General features: G+C 43.4%; 1 protein-coding gene across 8 annotated transcripts in view; it reads right to left on the bottom strand.

Moving 5' to 3' along the window:
* The window catches only part of ST7 (suppression of tumorigenicity 7), a 323411-nt gene that overhangs the window by 22018 nt on the left and 283820 nt on the right, over positions 1-17573 (bottom strand). For all 8 annotated transcript variants that reach the window (XM_033959032.1, XM_033959029.1, XM_033959031.1 and 5 more), the window contains 3 exons: positions 15742-15856; positions 6174-6246; positions 1340-1442 (listed from right to left, as the gene is read on the bottom strand). In XM_033959032.1, the coding sequence (XP_033814923.1) occupies positions 1340-1442; positions 6174-6246; positions 15742-15856 (291 nt within the window). The remainder of the gene's footprint in view (positions 1-1339; positions 1443-6173; positions 6247-15741; positions 15857-17573) is intronic.

The following is a 17573-nucleotide window of genomic DNA, read 5'->3' on the forward strand; positions in this document are numbered from 1 at the left end:
AAGGGAAGGGGCAGGGAAGGAGCAGAAGGGGGAGAAGAGGGTGAGGGTCTCTCACCCTCGCTAATGCCACTGGCCAACATCTCTCATTCTCTCCCGCCTGTCCCCTCCCCAGCCAACATCTCTCACTCTCACTCTCTCTCCCCCCCCAGCCAACATCTCTTATTCTCTCCCCCCTGTCCTCCCCCAACCAACATCTTTCACTCTCCCGCCCCACGTTCCTCCCCCCCACCAACATCTCTCACTTTCTCTCCCCACGTCCCCCCAGGCCAATATCTTTCACTCTCTCCTCCCCTGTTCCCCCCCCGGCCAACATCTCTCACTCTCTCTCCCCACGTCCCCCCCTGGCCAACATCTCTCACACTCTCTCCCCACATCCCCCGGCCAACATCTCTCACTTTCTATCCCCCCTGTCCCTCACAGACAACATCTCTCACACTCTCACCCCTCGTCTTCCCCCCGGCCAACATCTCTCACTCTCTCACCCTCGTCTCCCCCGGCCTACATCTCTTACTCTCTCACCCTTGTTCCCCCAGCCAACATCTCTCACTTTCTCTCCCCCATCCCTCCCAGTCAACATTTCTCAATCTCTCACCTCTGCCACTATCCCGGCCAACATCTCTCACCCCTGTCCCCGCCCCAGTCAACATCTCTCACTTTCTCACCCCTTTCCCCCCAGCCAACATCTCTCACTCTCATCCCTTTCCTTCCAGCCAACATCTCTTACTCTCTCAGCCCTGTCCCCCTACTAGCCAACAATTCTCACCCCTATCCCTCCAGTCAACATCTTTCACTCTCTGACCCCTGGGGAGACCCCAGCCAGCATCTCATTGTCTCCCCATGGTCCCCAATCCAGCATTCCTGTGTACCACTATCTCAGTGACGCCAATTCCAGTCAATGGCAACCTTCTGCCGGCTCCGCAGGCTTCCATCTATCACAGCCCTGCCGATGACAGAGGTAGTGACATCATTGAGGGTGGGACTACAGTAGAAGGTAGTCTGCAGAGCCCACTTAGGCTTCCCAAAGATATTGCTAGCAGCATTTCGGACTGCAGAGAGGGAATGCTGACCTGATACCAAAATTCTGCACGGACATCAGGTAATTCTGAATCCCTGGGGAATTCTGCGCAAATTTTGCATTGGACAGTAGTGCAGAATTCCACCAGGAGTAAGACTTTTAGCTGCACCGAGGGATGAAAATCTTCAAACAGACCACTGAAGTGGTTAAATGCTTTTTGGTTGCATAAAATTATTTGAAAATGATTCTCCCCTGCAATAACACCTTCTACTAGTACCCATCTTGTGATCCAGACAGATTTAAGCATAAGCCATGCCTACTTACTTTTGGTACATGTGGGTTGAATTCTACAGCTCTGTGGATGGCCTCTACAGCATTCATTTCTGCTGTGCTGAGCCCTCGCCGAGAGGCAGCCTCTGGAGAGAATCTAGGAAAGACAGGAACAGAAAGAGTCCAAGTCACTGAAAAACATAAAAAGGAAAGGAATGTAAAACAAAGTGTGACAGGTGCTTACATTTGGTCACCATAAATAGGTATGCTGCATTACCCCTTGGATCTGCAGAATACACTAGAAAACATCTTATTTCATCAGGACTTTTCTCTGTTGCTAATCTAAACTCTTTATGCTTTGGGTCCATCTCTGACAGCTTACTAGAGCAGAATGTGCTGGAAGAGGAGAAATTATGATTGGACAAATGGGAGTGTCTTTTAAGAAGACTCTCAACCTAACATCACTAGGCAGGTTGAGAGCTAAGCTTGGTGCAGGAGCAGACGCAGGTAAATTCTCAGTCGTACGAGCAGGGTTATATGTCCAAACTGGGGGGCAAAAATGTCCGCCCCCAGTTTATGGAAAACCAGACCATGCAATCTCTTTCTCACTTCACATCTCATGGCAGACTCCAGAGCTGTACTTGGCAAGCAGACACCACAGAGAAAACTGTGCAAATCCTTGCCTTGCCCTCCCAAGCTGGAGTCGCTGTGTAGAGAGATGTTGCAGTGGTTACTGGCGATCTACACGACAAAACCAAAATTACTCGTATCTTGCTGTGCAGTTAACTGAATGTCATCTCACTCAAGGACGGGCAGAAGCTTCAGCTTGTTTTCTTTCTTTGAAGAGATCACAGTGAAAAAAATGACACCCTCCCTCCCCCAAACTGCTATCATGTCTGAAATTAAATGCACATAGGCAGCAGAATGGGGTGGGCCACAGGGGACGTGGCGCTACCAGTTTTTGGTCTTACACATCATTAGCAGCCAGGAAGATGAGGAACAGAGACAGCGCTTGGTTGATTTGGTACTCGAAACAAAAATATGATCCATTGCACAGTTTATCACCTGCACAGTCATGTGTCAATAATTCCATCTTACCAAATTCAATGCAACCTGTCTGCACTATTACAAAAAGAATAAATAAAAAGAAATAGAAGTTATATGACAATATTTCTTCCTTTACACTGGAAACCATGGGGTAAATATTCAAATCAATTTAACTGACCAGAAATGGCTCCTGGCTGGTTAAATTACTTGTGCAAGGCTCTCCACTGATGTTCACTGGCACTTAACTTGTTACTGCCAGAGGAGACTATTAAAATGGTTGGTGCAATAGCATAGCATGGGTGAGAGGCGACTGGGTTGGTGGTGCCCTCCCCCACTCACCCTCTTCTCCACCCCCCACCTCATCATGCTCCTTCCCCGCCCCCTTCTGATGTGTGTACGCCGCTTCCCTTCCTCCACACCTCTATAACGTTCCTGTCATGAAGAACGCCCAAGCTGCTGTTGTGCCAGTGTCAGCTCTTCCTGTGATATCACTTCCTAGCCACGGGTCCAGGAAGTGATGTCAGAGAATGAGCCAACGCTGGCACGACAGCAGGTTGGGGGTTTGCTCTTTGTGCCAGGAACGTTACAGAGGAAGGGAAACAGTGTGCACGTGTGGCAGTGGGGGGTGGGGAAGGCGTGGGGGAGAGGTGGAGGACAGCTGCCTGTGCCCTCACCAAGACGATGCCTGGGGCAGACCCCCCTCCCCCTTTCTACAGCACCGGGTTGATGGTCTATGTCATAAGGAGTATGGGGACAGACTTAATGATTTCAATATGTGTACTTTGAAGGAAAAGTGGGAGAGGGGAGATATGATAGAGAAGTTTAAATACCTGCGTAGCAAAAAAATACTCATGAGGTGAGTCTCTTTCAACTGAAAGGAAACTCCAAAGTGAGAGGGCATAGGATGAAGTTAAGAGGTGATAGGCTCAGGTGTAATCTAAGGAAATACTTTTTTACAGAGAGGGTGGTAGATGCGTGGAATATCTCCCAGTAGAGGTGGTGGAGACAAAGACTGTCTGAATTCAAAAAGTGTAGGACAGGCACGTGGAATCTCTTTGGGAGAGGAGGAGATAGTGGATGCTTCAAATGGACAGACTGGATGGGCCCTTTGGCTCTTATCTGCCATCATATTTCTATGTTTCACTGACCACTAAACTCAAAGTTGGCTACTTTGTAGCTAGTCCAGGAGCGAAGCCGGCACTTATGTGGTTAAGTACTAATATTCAGCATTTAACTATCTAAGTTTAGTAGTTAAATCAGGCCATATAAAATATCTTTATGTGTAGTCGCTTAGGTGGTTAAGTGCTGAGTATCATACTTAACTAAACCCGGGTATTCAATGCCAGTGCCAGGTTGTGGCCTGCATTGAATATCCAGGGATAACGCTATTTCCAGTGGCTAAAAATACACTCACCCCCACCAACTGAATATCGACTTCCATATTTCACAGTCTCTTTACTGCTAGAAGTTGCTGTTAGCTATTACACACTGTTCGTATCAGTACATCCTGTTCCCTCGCTATTTTCAAATCCAGAGTAAAATCTCACTTTTGCTCTACGTGCTTGTCTTGACTAGACTGTAAGCTCTATGGGGCAGGGATTGTCTATTATATCTGTCTGAACAGTGCTGTGTATGCCTAGAAGTTTTAGCAGTACCATATAATTTCCCATCTAGACACAGTTGGGCTGATATCACTGGACAACAAATTTTTCCAAAAGTTTTGCTTCCTTAAAACAAACTGGTGATTATGATAGACCCCTTCAAAATAAACATAAATATAATTTCCCATTGAATGTATCACTTAGGAAGTTTGAGAAACACGATGGTATTGACTATAACATGTTTTAATGCACAATGTTTGTGATACGCTGTGATAGTTCGCCGTGGTTAAAGTGTTTTCCTGCTGATTTTCGTTTGTACTCAGTGTCTGGGACATCTCATTGCAGTGTCCAACAATAGTCAGCCAGTATTGATGGATTTCAGTTGCCCTGATATCTTTTTTCCCTAGTGGCAATGTCCTGGTGAAATCTTTCACCATGTTCGTTGCTGACAGCACCAAAATTTGCAGAGCAGAAATCCAAGTGTGAATGTAAAAAGTGCATCTTCAGTGACATGTTGCACTTCATTATTTTGTATGCTCTAAGAAGTTTGTCAACCAGTTGAATATAGTTTGATGCTCTGTAACTGCCAAGAAAATTCTCAGCAACATCCTTGAAAGTTTTCCAGGCGATTTTCTCTGGCCCGACTAACAGATCGTCAAATCTCTCGTCATTGATGATGTGTCCGATTTGTGGACCGACAAAAATATCTTCCTTAATCTTGGCATCGGTTATTCTTGGAAACATCTGTCTTAGATAAAGAAAACTTTAACCTTCCTTGTTCATCGCTTTTGCAAAATTTTTCATCAGTCCAAGTTCTGTGTGAAGAGGAGGCAAAAATATCTTTGGCGGGTCAACAAGTGGTTCATGTACCACATTTTTTTCTGTCCTGGAACCAAATTCTTACAGAGTGGCTGGTTCTTTTGTATGTAATGCAACTCCTTAGCACTGCTGTCCCATTCACAAATAAAACAACAGTAGTTGGTATATCCAAGCTGCATTCCAAGTTGCAAAGCTACTACTTTAAGATCACTGCAGATGGTCCAGTTATACTTTGTGTACTGGATATGCTTTAACAGCAGTTCCATGTTTTCATATATTTCTTTCAGGTATATAGCATAGCCAATAGGTATTAATTGCATTAGAAATTGTAAAATTGTACTTTTTTTTGTTAAAATGGTACGAGATACGTAATTTGAAATGTGATTTTCGTGATCAGCAGCCAAAAACCTGTAAGACATACCCGAAAGTGTTGTCGAAGCAAAAACTTTGTTGTCCAGTGAAAGCTATTTTAGAACTCGGGGTAGTTAGCAATTGGGCAGGAGCGAGTGAAATTTGCTCCTGCCCCTGCCATCCCCACTAAACCACCAGAGACTGTAGATAGGCCTGGGTAGGCTTATCAGATGTCTAGGAAAACCCGGACATGTCCTCATTTTAGAGGACTGTCCAGGTGCCTAGAGGAATTTCCAAAACTCAGCCATTTGTCTGGGTTCTGGAAGTTCCCAGGCTTGGAGCAACGTCTGGAGGCCCGCTGCACACGAGCGGACATCACCGCGATGACATCATATGCATGTGCGCATGCGCATGATATCATCACATTGACATCCATGCATGCGCAGAGACCCTCCAGACCTCAGGGAAGTAGACAGGAGGAGGGGCTGGAGGCAGAACAGGGAGAAGCTGCAGGTGGAACAGGGTAGGACTAGGGGTAGAATGGCACAGGGCCAGGTGTCCTCTTTTTTAAAGAGGAAATCTGGCAACCCTAGGCCTGGGGAGGGGGAATCTATCTTGCAGGTGGGGTGGGGGTGGGAGAGGTGGTTTTGATTGGTCAGAGGGAGGTAGGTATAGGCTTGGAATCATGTGACAGGAGAGAGGGAGGAATAAGGCCAGGGAGGGGGGGATCGGGACCAGGTGGGTGGGGTGTATCACAAAGAATCTGAAGATTTATTTTTTGTTATGTGGGTCCTGGTCGATATAATGCTGTTAGGGGTTTTTCTCCAAATTCTTTTGAAAATGTTAGTCTAGGTAGAACGTTTGCTAAAACAACAGATTTTTTTTTAAGTAAAACCAAAGTTTAAACAATTTAAGGCCACAAAATTCCACACTGATGTTTAAAGGATAAATGCTACAAGGCCCTGAAGATGTGTTGACAATATAGATATATTCAGCAGAGCCTGGATTTGGCTAAGGTCTAGAGGCCTCTGCAATTTCACTTTGCTAAACAGAAGTTATTAAGTACTTACTTGTCGGAGACAGCTCTTGCTTTGAGCAGTGCAGCTGTGTAACATATTGTGGCGGACTTTGGTAAGCTTATATCTGTCAAAGAAAAAGGAAAAACCATAGCAACTTTGGCAATTTACATCAACAGAAAAAATGGGTTAATTATTCTCCTGCACACTGCAGTTCAGAAGCTGTATGTTCACGGCAATCCCAAGCAAAAGTAAGTATGTCTGCAATAGCTCTACAGGTGTTAGGACCGTGAGATAAGTAAATCAGTAGAGCTGATCATTTAAAAAAATGTATAAGTAGCCATTTGGGCCTATTTTATGGTTTGTTTCTTCATGCCACATGTAACTTAGTCATCCAATGGGATATATAAGCCAAGAGGGATCCATTTCATATGTATAAGAGAAGCTATCTATTGGTTATCTTTCTAATCCTATGTACAATCAAAATATTCTAATCTGATTGGTTTTAGCTCCATTTTATTTTCTCCCTCCCCCTCAATTTATCTAGACTGCTCATTGCAGTAACAGCCCTTAGCAAGGCCCTTAAACAGGCCCAGGTTTCTTTTTGTGATCCTGCAATTATGGGCCCTGAATATGACCACTAGGTGTCACCCTTAAACAGTGACCACAAACTACTGTATTTGCTCTCCCTATATCCATTCCAGAGGCTGTCAGTGTTGACTCCCAGGCTCAGCCAACATGGATCTATAAGGGACTGAACTGGGCACCTTCCACATGACAGTGCATATAGCACATATTGCCTGAGCCACCAAGTAAATCATTAATCTGTTTTTAACTATGCAGCTTTTGACAGCAAAGCACAATATAATCTAACTGCGAGCAAAAAAAAAAAAATCATAGAAAATAATACTGCAGTTTCAAATTCTGGTTGTACTGCAGATGGAGATTAAGATGTTTTAATGTGAAGTCTGTTGACATTGTAAGTAGCACACTATGATATAATGTATACACTTCTCCCTCCGTATTCGCGGTTTCAGCATTCACGGTTTCGATTATTCACGGTTTTTAGCTTGCTGGCTTCTCCCCCCCCCCCCAAATTACATCAGCTTGCATAGAGAAATTGCTGATTCCTAGCGTTTACAGAGAAAATCGCTGATTCCCAGCACTTTCTTCACTGTGTTTTGCCTCTCCTTCAGGCAGACCAGGTCTCCCACCTTGTTATTCGCGGTTTCACTATATTCACGATGGTTTTTAATAGAAAACAGCGAATAACATATGAAAAAGTTATTTGCGGTTTTTCTGTATTTGCGGTTCTGTTAATCCCTTATCACAGTGAATACGGAGGGAGAAGTATACTGTTATTTGAATATTTTACTGTTTGTTGCCTATGACGGCATTATACCAGGGGCATAGCCAGAAGTCCATTTTTAGGGGTTCCCACAAGCAGACTGGGGGTGTCCTGATATTCTTCTCCCTCCTCCACATAATAAAATATTTGCTTGCAGTGACAAAGCAAGGAAAGTGCACTTGGGGTGGAGGCACCTGACATCTCTGTGCTATGCAACCCCCTATGCATTCTTCCCTCCCTAGCATTGCCGCACCTCACTGTGCGCCTCCCATACCTTGTCAAATCTTTGCAGGCAGCAATCAGGATCTTCTCTCTGATGCTAATGTCAGCTGAGCCTTCCCTCTGATGTCATTTCCTGATCCTGCAAACAAAAAGTGATATCAGAGGGAGGCCTGAGGCCCAGCGCAAGCAGCAGGAAAGAGATCCTGTTCGCTGCTAGAAAAGATTTGAAGAAGTAGGTGGGGGAGAGATGCCAGAACCCCCACCACGACAGCACACAGAGCCTCTGCCCCCCCCCCCCTTTACTGCACTACTGCTGGTAAGGATGCCAAATCCCACAAGTTAGGGTTGCACCTGCAGCAACACGTAGGGCTAGATGCACTAAAGTCAACGATCGTCGTTAAACCTGTTTTCACAGCTTTAACGACAATCGCTTTTACCGACCCGATGCACAAAACGGCCCACCGCATGTTTTTTCCCTTCGATCGCCCATTTTATGATCCAGCCAAGCAAATTAGCTAAAACCCCATGCAAAGTAGCCAAGCGATTGATGCACTAACATCACTTGGCTATTCCAAAAAAAAATGAGAAATCGGAAAAACCTGTCAATAACTGTGTTACCAACAGGGCTGCCTGGTTTTTAAAAAAAAATTTCAATGGCACAGATATTTTGTGTGTATTACACATGCAAAATATATGTCCCATTAAAAAAAAAAAATTAAATAAAGTTCCCCACCGCCAATAGTTTATATAGTTTATAGTTTACTAGCTGATGCCCCGGCGTTGCATGGGTATTTAATTATAGCAATAACACTGTAAATGGATTCAAATAAAGATACTTTATAGTGGAGAATGAAATTATTTTTTTACAGCTTAATAAAAAGTACAATATTCAAATTATAATGTGAAATATTTGACAAAATGAATACAATACAACTAACGCAAAACGTGATTATAAACAACAATTTTAGTTTCACCTCCTGGAGCAAGAACATATAAATTATTGGGTGAACCCACCCTTGAGCAAGCAACATAGAGTTGTGGGCCGCGAGACCCCAGAACATATCACCCCAGGTAGTGAGGGATCTGCATACCAAGTTTCGTCCAAATTGGTCACAGTGAGAATGGCAGCTTTTTACATTTTTTCATTGACATGAATGGGTGAAATCTGATTTTCTGTTTGTAGCTCCGCCCACGTGTGCAGGAGGGCCACGAGACCCCCAGAACATATCACCCCAAGTAGTGAGGGATCTGCATACCAAGTTTCGTTCAAATCGGTCAAGCCGTTTGTGAATTACTGTGAGAATGGCAGCTTTTTACATTTTTTCCATGGACATGAATGGGTGAAATCTGATTTTCTGTTTGTAGCTCCGCCCACGTGTGCAGGTGGGCCGGGAGACACCCAGAACATATCATCCCAAGTAGTGAGGGATCTGCATACCAAGTTTCATTCAAATCGGTCAAGCCGTTTTTGAATTACTGTGAGAATGGCAGTGTTTAACATTTTTTCCATTGACATGAATGGGTGAAATCCGATTTTATGTTTGTAGCTCCGCCCACGTGTGCAGGTGGGCCGTAAGACCCCCAGAACATATCACCACAGGTAGTGAGGGATCTGCATACCAATTTTTGTTCAAATCAGTCAAGCCGTTTTTGAATTACTGTGAGAATGGCAGCTTTTTACATTTTTTCCATTGACATGAATGGGTGAAATCTGATTTTCTGTTTGTAGCTCCGCCCACGTGTGCAGGGGGGCCGGGAGACACCCAGAACATATCATCCCAAGTAGTGAGGGATCTGCATACCAAGTTTCATTCAAATCGGTCAAGCCGTTTTTGAATTACTGTGAGAATGGCAGTGTTTAACATTTTTTCCATTGACATGAATGAGTGAAATCCGATTTTATGTTTGTAGCTCCGCCCACGTGTGCAGGTGGGCCGCAAGACCCCCAGAACATATCACCACAGGTAGTGAGGGATCTGCATACCAATTTTTGTTCAAATCGGTCAAGCCGTTTTTGAATTACTGTGAGAATGGCAGGGTTTAACATTTTTTCCATTGACATGAATGGGTGAAATCCGATTTTATGTTTGTAGCTCCGCCCACGTGTGCAGGTGGGCCGCAAGACCCCCAGAACATATCACCACAGGTAGTGAGGGATCTGCATACCAATTTTTGTTCAAATCGGTCAAGCCGTTTTTGAATTACTGTGAGAATGGCAGCTTTTTACATTTTTTCCATTGACATGAATGGGTGAAATCTGATTTTCTGTTTGTAGCTCCGCCCACATGTGCAGGGGGGCCGGGAGACACCCAGAACATATCATCCCAGGTAGTGAGGGATCTGCATACCAAGTTTCGTTCAAATCGGTCAAGCCGTTTTTGCGTGATCGCAGCACATACACACACACATACATACACACACATACATACCTCCGATTTTATATATATAGATTCAGTTTTTGATTAAACGCTTTTTCGAATCTACAAAGCGTTGTACAAAGTAAAAACATTAACATTAAAACAAAAATAACAATTGAACATACTTTCCTATAAAAATTACAGGACTACCAACCGTACAAACTGGGTAAATATTGACCCATAGGTCTTAGATACTTATGGGAAGGGGGGAGAAATACAATTGTAATAGAAAAAGTAAGAAACATTTAAGGGAAAAACACTTAGGAACAGGGGAACAGTATAAAATTAATAGCTAAATTATAATAGTTCAATTAAAAGCATCTTTAAAAAGAAAGCACTTTAGATTGCTTTTAAAATTTTTTAGGTTTTTTTCCATTTTTAGATATAAAGGAAGAGCGTTCCAGATTGTAGGTGCTGTTACAGAAAACGTGGAGGTGCGACGTGAGCCAATGATTTTTAAAGAAGGGATATTAAGGTTAAATTGAGAAATAGATGTTAAAGATCTTGAAGGGTCGTACGGGATCAAAAGTCTATCAATGAATGCTGGTGTGTTGAACTGCAGTGTTTTAAATGTCAGCAGGGCGATTTTATAAGTTACCCTGTGTGATTCTCTCCGATGACTCCTGACAAATGCGGCACAAGAGAAAATTGGCATGGGGTGCCCACTTGCTCCTGCCATACAGAAAACCCCTGTGGCATGACCCCCCTGCACCAGGCACCCCCAAGCCATGGTCCTCCCCGAATCCCCCCAAAATGGCAGGAGGGATGCCCACTCCCTCCTGCCACTGGATGCCCCCCCAAACCTCCATTGTACCTTTTTAAAAAGTTGGAAGCAGGAAGCCCACTCTGAGGCTCCTGCTTCGGACCCGCCAGTCCTAAATTGCGGGTCTTCCCCTTCCCAGTGCATCATGTGATGCATGGGGGGAGGCCAAAGGTCCTGATTGGTTCAGTTGCCTAAGGCCCTTTCTAAGAGGAGGGGCATTAGGCATCTGAGTCACTCAGGCCTTAAACACCTCTCTCTGTATCCAGGATACTAAGAGAAGAGCCTAAAGCCCTGATTGGCTTGACCAATTGGCTTGAGTCTCCTTCCTCAGTATCCTGGATATAGAGAGAGGTGCCTAAGTTCTGAGTGACTCAGATGCCTAAGGCGGGGCCTTAGGCATCTGAACTAGTCAAGGCCCTTGGCTCCTCCCCGTGCATCACATGATGCACCAGGGAGGGAAAGGCCCATCATTTAGGACTGGAGGCCCAAAGCAGGAGCCTCAGAGCGAGCTTCCTGTTTCCAACTTTTTTAAAAGGTACGGGGAGGTTTGGGGGTGGGGAGGGTTTCTTTTGGAAGGAGGGAATAGGCATTCCTTTTGCCATTTTGGGGGGGTTGAGGGATGGTGGCTTGGGGGTGCCTGGTCAGGGGGCGGGGCCATGGCGCAGGGCTGTTCTGCATGGCAGGAGGGAGTGGGCATCCCTTCTTCCTATTTTCAGGGGAGTTGGTGGCATGGGGAAGGAGGTAAGCGTGGGGAGGGGCTTTTTATTTTATTTTTATGGGGCAGATTGTGCGGGTGTAACACACACACAATATCTGTACCATTAAAAAATAAAAAGAAGTCCTAACAGCAGTGACAGGAAGCTGCTGTTAGGGCTCTGCGCATGTGTCAATAGCTCACTGAGCAACTGATCGATTGCGTTAGCATACAAATGATTTGCACCTCCGTTCAAATCATTTGCATGCAAACTTGATAGCACATCAATCGCTGCTCGACAATCAGCCAGAGAATCAGCCAAACAGCGATCCAGTTGGTATCTTTAGTGCATCTAGCCCTTAATTTGCTCAGGTGTGCTTTGGCTGCTAATGGGAAAGGGATTGGGACTTGTATATCACTTTTTGTTGTAGTTTTATAAGATACTTCAAGCATTTCCCTATCCGTTCCGGTGGGCTCATAATCCATCTAATGTACCTGGGGCAGTGGAGAATTAAGTGACATGCTCAGGATCATAAGGAGTCGCATGGGGTTAGAACCCTCAACCTCAACCCTCAACCACTATATTTCCTCAATTAGACTGGAGCTGAGCCTGCATGAGACAGCTGGCATTGATGGCTGAAGTATGCCTGCTGAATTAACTGCTGCTGCAGGCATAACTCAGGTAGGAGACATCTTCAGCTGGTGGGATTTGGAATGAAAGCAGAGGGGTCCCAAGCCAAAGGTGAGGGGGTCCAGGATTCCTCGGCCCCCTTGTGGCTTTGCCAGTGGCATACTTACTGGCTATACGCCACCTTGAGTGAATTTCTTCAAAAGGGCAGTAAATAAATTCTAATAAATAATTTCATGGGAGAGAAATGACAGCAAATCAAAGTACAGCTGATGAACTTATTTGATTAGAAGATTTTTGTGTGACTCTAATGGCTGTAATGAATAAGTATTCCTAGGCCAACAATCTCTTTAGAAATGGGTCCTGTTTAGGTCATCTGCACTGGATTGGCAAGTCCTAGACCTGTAAACCAATAACGTGGTATCTGAGCAACAGTGCAAAGCTTGCTACTAATGAGAGGTTTTTTTTTCCATGCATAATGAGTCTGACCGTCATCACTGTTGCCAGGTACGCAACACAAATAGAAACACAAACCAATTTAACCTGCTGCCACAATTCTGCTTGCAAATTAACAGTGGAAATTTAAAGCATAATCTATCAGGAGGATTCTTCAAGTCCATGAATGCTGATGATTGAGGGTGAAGCGGGGGAGAACACTGTTAAGTGATTTCTACATCAGTTAGAAGGGCGATAACTCAGAGTTGTGCCTGATTGAATAAAGACTGCACACTGGGAATAGCCAAGACTGCAAAGTGAAACGCAAAATGCCAAGTTCATTGTTTTATATATTGATAAATTGCCCAGCTCATCGGGCTGATGAATTCTCAATTAAGCCAAAACCTTCTGGAAGGAACCCAACAGGGTGCCTTACTCATAGGGGGAACTCTGGACAAACAAATAACGAATACCATTTAGAGCAGCGTCTCTCAAATTGTGTGCCACGGCACAGTGGTATGCCCTGAAGAGATTCTGAGTGTGCCACGGGAGATTCCAGAATTTTACTTTATTTTTAAAAATTCCCTTCATAAGCATACACTGGAAGAGATGACATGTACATCGCGCACGCAAGAGTCTATCAATGTTATGAGTGTCTGTGCTTAAGGTTACAACTAGAGAATGACACGGTGGATGTTACCTGCGGCTAGCCGCAGTTAACCCGCCTAAACGGTGGGGGGTGAAAAGTGCTCACTGCGGGCATGGGGACAAGGCCATCCACCGCCCCATGGAGCAGTGAATGGCCTTGTCCCCGCAGTTAAGGGAGGGAACGCGCGCGGTCACCGATCGCACGTGGCCCCCTCCCTCCTTCCTACCTACCGAATCTATCTCCCTCCCTCCCCGTTACCTTCGCGGCGCGTTAGTAAAGTAAGTTGCTCAAGCCGGCCGAGCCTGCCTGCCTGCAGTTGTGTGTGTGTGGGCGGAAGCTTCTCCTCTGACGCAACTTCCGGAAAGAATGCATTTAAGAGACTGAGAGGGGAGAGAGAGAGAGACTGGACGATCTTTATGACTTTGAATTTATACAGCTTCCTTTTTGCCTCCCCACAATCATGGACTTGTTGATTTGCACTTTAACCTTTTTTATGGACTTATGCAGTATTAGTATATATTTGTAATTATTTCTAACAACAGGCCTATTAATAGATTCATGTGCTTGATTGTGACTTTTATGCATTTTCATCCTATTTTGACTCCCGTAATTGCGCCCTAATTATTTTACATTTCAATTGGATTCTTTCCATCTCCTTTCTTGCTGCTAAAGCTGAGGTGAAGTGTAGTGAAGAAGTAAAGACGCCAGCTCAAGGTTGTCGACCTAAGAAGTGTACTACAGACTATGATAGCGAGATCTGATGTGGTTACCTGGACTTCCACCTTGGCCTATGAGTATAACCTGATAACGTTTGGACCCAACCGAGTCTGCACTGATCCTAGTTATTTTGGAAGGGCATGGAAATAATCTAACTTGTTAATTTATCCTTTTATCCCTTTTTGATATAGTACACTCATGACAGGATGAAGCCATAAAAAGCAAGGTATCTATAAAAATGTTTAATCACATACATTTTCCACCTATGGCATATGTTTTTGCAAGATTTCTTTATTGTAATAATTATTTGATTTCTTATGATTTCGGAGTCATACTGTAACGATTGTCCCTATAGTTTAACTTGGGTTGGGTTAGTCACTTGTCCTTTTAATACTTTATCAGGCTCAATTTCAAGTATTTGGGCCCTATGCCTGTACTCCATGACCAACACCAGCATGACCTTCGACAACACCTTGACCTTGAGGTTTCGGACCCTTCTCAGGGTTCGAAGAGGGGGATGAGAGGGGAGAGAGAGAGAGAGAGAGTCCTGTACAGGTGTACAGGTGAAGAAGTTTAAGTCCTCTATGAAACTAGAGGTGAAGAGCCCCCCTCTGAAATCCCCTAACATATTAGGCCAATAAACACAACTACAGGCCTAAGGTGGCTGAGAATAATCTGACTAAAACTGTCAAGCCTTTTCACAATCTATGCTTGCTGAAATCAGAAAGCCAAACAAAACTTATGGTAAAAATGAGCAAGTGAAACGAAACTTATTCTTTTACATGGCAATTGGTGTCACATCTGCTGTAATGCCAGGGAAATGAATCTAAGAAGGATGAAACATGTTTTGATCAAAAATATAAAAATACATTATTTTGCAAGAATATCCTGTGATGGGCAGGCTTTTACTGGCTTGAAATTGCTAACATGATGATTAAAACGGCATATGCGGGGAAAAAGGTAGATTTTATGGTAAACAGAACATGCGTATGGTATGACACAGATATTATGAACCAATTAATAAACTGATAAACGTAATGATGTTTGTAAGTGACCAATAAAAACTAACAATATGATATGTGCCAACGTGGCCTCAAGCTGTCAAGAATTATATAAGAGACAGCCTTTGCTGTAAAGATTTGTTCTTGTAACCTGTTATTGATTGTTAATAAAATAGATATATATTAATTATATCAGCATATTGAGTTTCCTTGAAGCCAGTGGTATTGAAAGGCCGTAAATAGGTGGCTTTTCAAGACCCACTACCACTTCTTGGAGGGAGGGAAGGGGATTTGGGAGGGGGTGGTTTGGGGAGGTTAGGTATTATGTTCCAAGTTTTAAATTGGGGGTAAATGAGCATTTACAGAAAAATAAAAAAAATTTGAAATATTTGATGTGGTTCATGTGTCTTGGAGGAAAATTTCATAATGGAGTTTAAAATATTCTCATTAAATGTTAATGGCCTCAATCATCCAGTTAAAAGGAAAAAAAACCCTTTCTTTTTTAAAACAACAGAATGCAGATATATATTATATCCAAGAGATGCATTTGTTGGCCATAGAATCCAAGAAATTAGAAGGGGATTGGGTAAAACATTGTTTTTTTTGCTTTGAGAAATCTTGACTTAAACTCTATTAATGAAAATAAAACCTTCATCCAGTGACAGTTGTGAACTTTTCTCTTTAATTTAGTAAATGATGTCGGTTAAGGATTGTTCGCCCAGCTGTTTAAAGTCACATGTTGACTTACCATCATATTTTGCTAACACTGCTTGAACATCTGCGTACGCCTGCAGTTCCAACAGAGCTTCCAACAAATTTTCGTGGATGTTGAACATGCTCAGGAGAGGGAATTCCTTCATTAGCTAAAAAAAAACAAGTGCAACAAAGTATTAACATGGAATTACAGATATTGATCTGACCATAGAGTAATTCCATCTGAATGGTCAGCAATGCTGAATGTCAATCACAATCACCTTGGAACAGCAGCCAGTGCCCTGAGAGAGGTTTTACTGAAAAATCAATGTACATTAGGGGTCGATATTCAAACTGACTTGAGGACAGGAGAGGTTCCTGCCCACTTAAATCATGCTCAGTGAGCCAGCTGCTGATGTTCAGCTGCTGGACACCAGCTCCGACCAGCTATTTTTGAAGTAGACCGGAGAACAGAGGCCAGAGTTGAGGAGGAGCTGGTAACCATGTGGTTGCCGGCAATTTTCGGGACCAGTGCCCATATAGCTAAGTGTAAGGTTAACATATTTAATGACATAAAAACCCAGATACATGGTCCCCCCAACCCTGCATTGTTCCGCCTCCAGGGCCCCCCCACAAAGCCTCATCTCTTCTTCCCCGACCCTAATGTTAAACTAAATGTTTCCTTTGATTATCAGCCAGGGGTGGAGGATGACATGAGAAATAAAATTGGTGAAAAGAGTTAATGTCATCTAGGGTGTGGAGGCAGACAGAACCCCTTTTGTCTGCCTAGTGAACATAAGTTTCAAGTTTAATTAGGTTTGATATACCCTTAAAACCATCCTAAGCAGTTTACATAATACAAAGCTAAAAATAATTTTAAACAGGGAGGCTAGACATAGACAATTAAAATAATATGAGACTATTTATGATACAAACAATGGAGGAGACTGCATAGGATACAAAAGGAAGACGGCAAAGGTTACATCATTTCATAAAAATAAAAAATGTGATAGGGGAGGGGAAAAACAAAAGGGCATGCAGTTTAATAGAAATCAGGCTCCAGATCTAGACCCCAAAGGAGTCTTTAAAAAGAAAGGTTTTAAGGTTTGCTTTGAATTTGGCAGAATTGATTTCTTGTCTCGATTTCGATGGGAGTGAATTCCATAATGTGGGAGTTATGACCGAGAAGATTTTTTGGGAGTCGTATCATAGACTAATTGGCAAATAGAGGGAATTTCAGGGAGATTTTGTTGCAATGATCGGAGTACTCTAGAAGTTGTATGGGGAACTAACAGTCTATCAATGAATGCGGGCAAATGAACTGCTTTTATCTTAAAGGTAAGAAGAAGTAATTTGAAAATAATCTTGTGGGTTAAAGGCAACCAATGGCACCATTTTCAAATTTGCCTTCCATACTTCACAGATTGCTGGATTGGCAATACAAGCAGCAGAGAGAAGTAATTTTAATAAACTGGTTTGGGTATGTACATTTATAAATTACTGGTGTTCAGTTAACACACCTCTTCCTATAAGGTTAGTATTGCTACATCACCAGAAGGAAGCTGAAATCACCCATTATTATTGTGTTACCCAGTTTGTTAGCCTCCCTAATTTCTGATAACATTTCAGCATCTGTCTGTTCATCCTGATCAGGTGGACAGAAGTACACTCCTATCACTATCCTTTTCCACCTTACATATAGAATTTCTACCCATAGGGATTTCAAGGTGTTTCTTCTCCTGTAGAATTTTGAGTCCATTCGGTTCAAGGCCCTCCTTAACATATAACACTCTGGTTCTACCAATTCATTCCACCCTATCACTGTGATATAGTTTGTACCCCGGTATGACAGTATCCTCACCAGAAGGAAGCTGAAATCACCCATTA

This window comes from Geotrypetes seraphini, chromosome 9 (genome assembly GCF_902459505.1).
Source record: "Geotrypetes seraphini chromosome 9, aGeoSer1.1, whole genome shotgun sequence".
Lineage (NCBI taxonomy): Eukaryota > Metazoa > Chordata > Amphibia > Gymnophiona > Dermophiidae > Geotrypetes > Geotrypetes seraphini.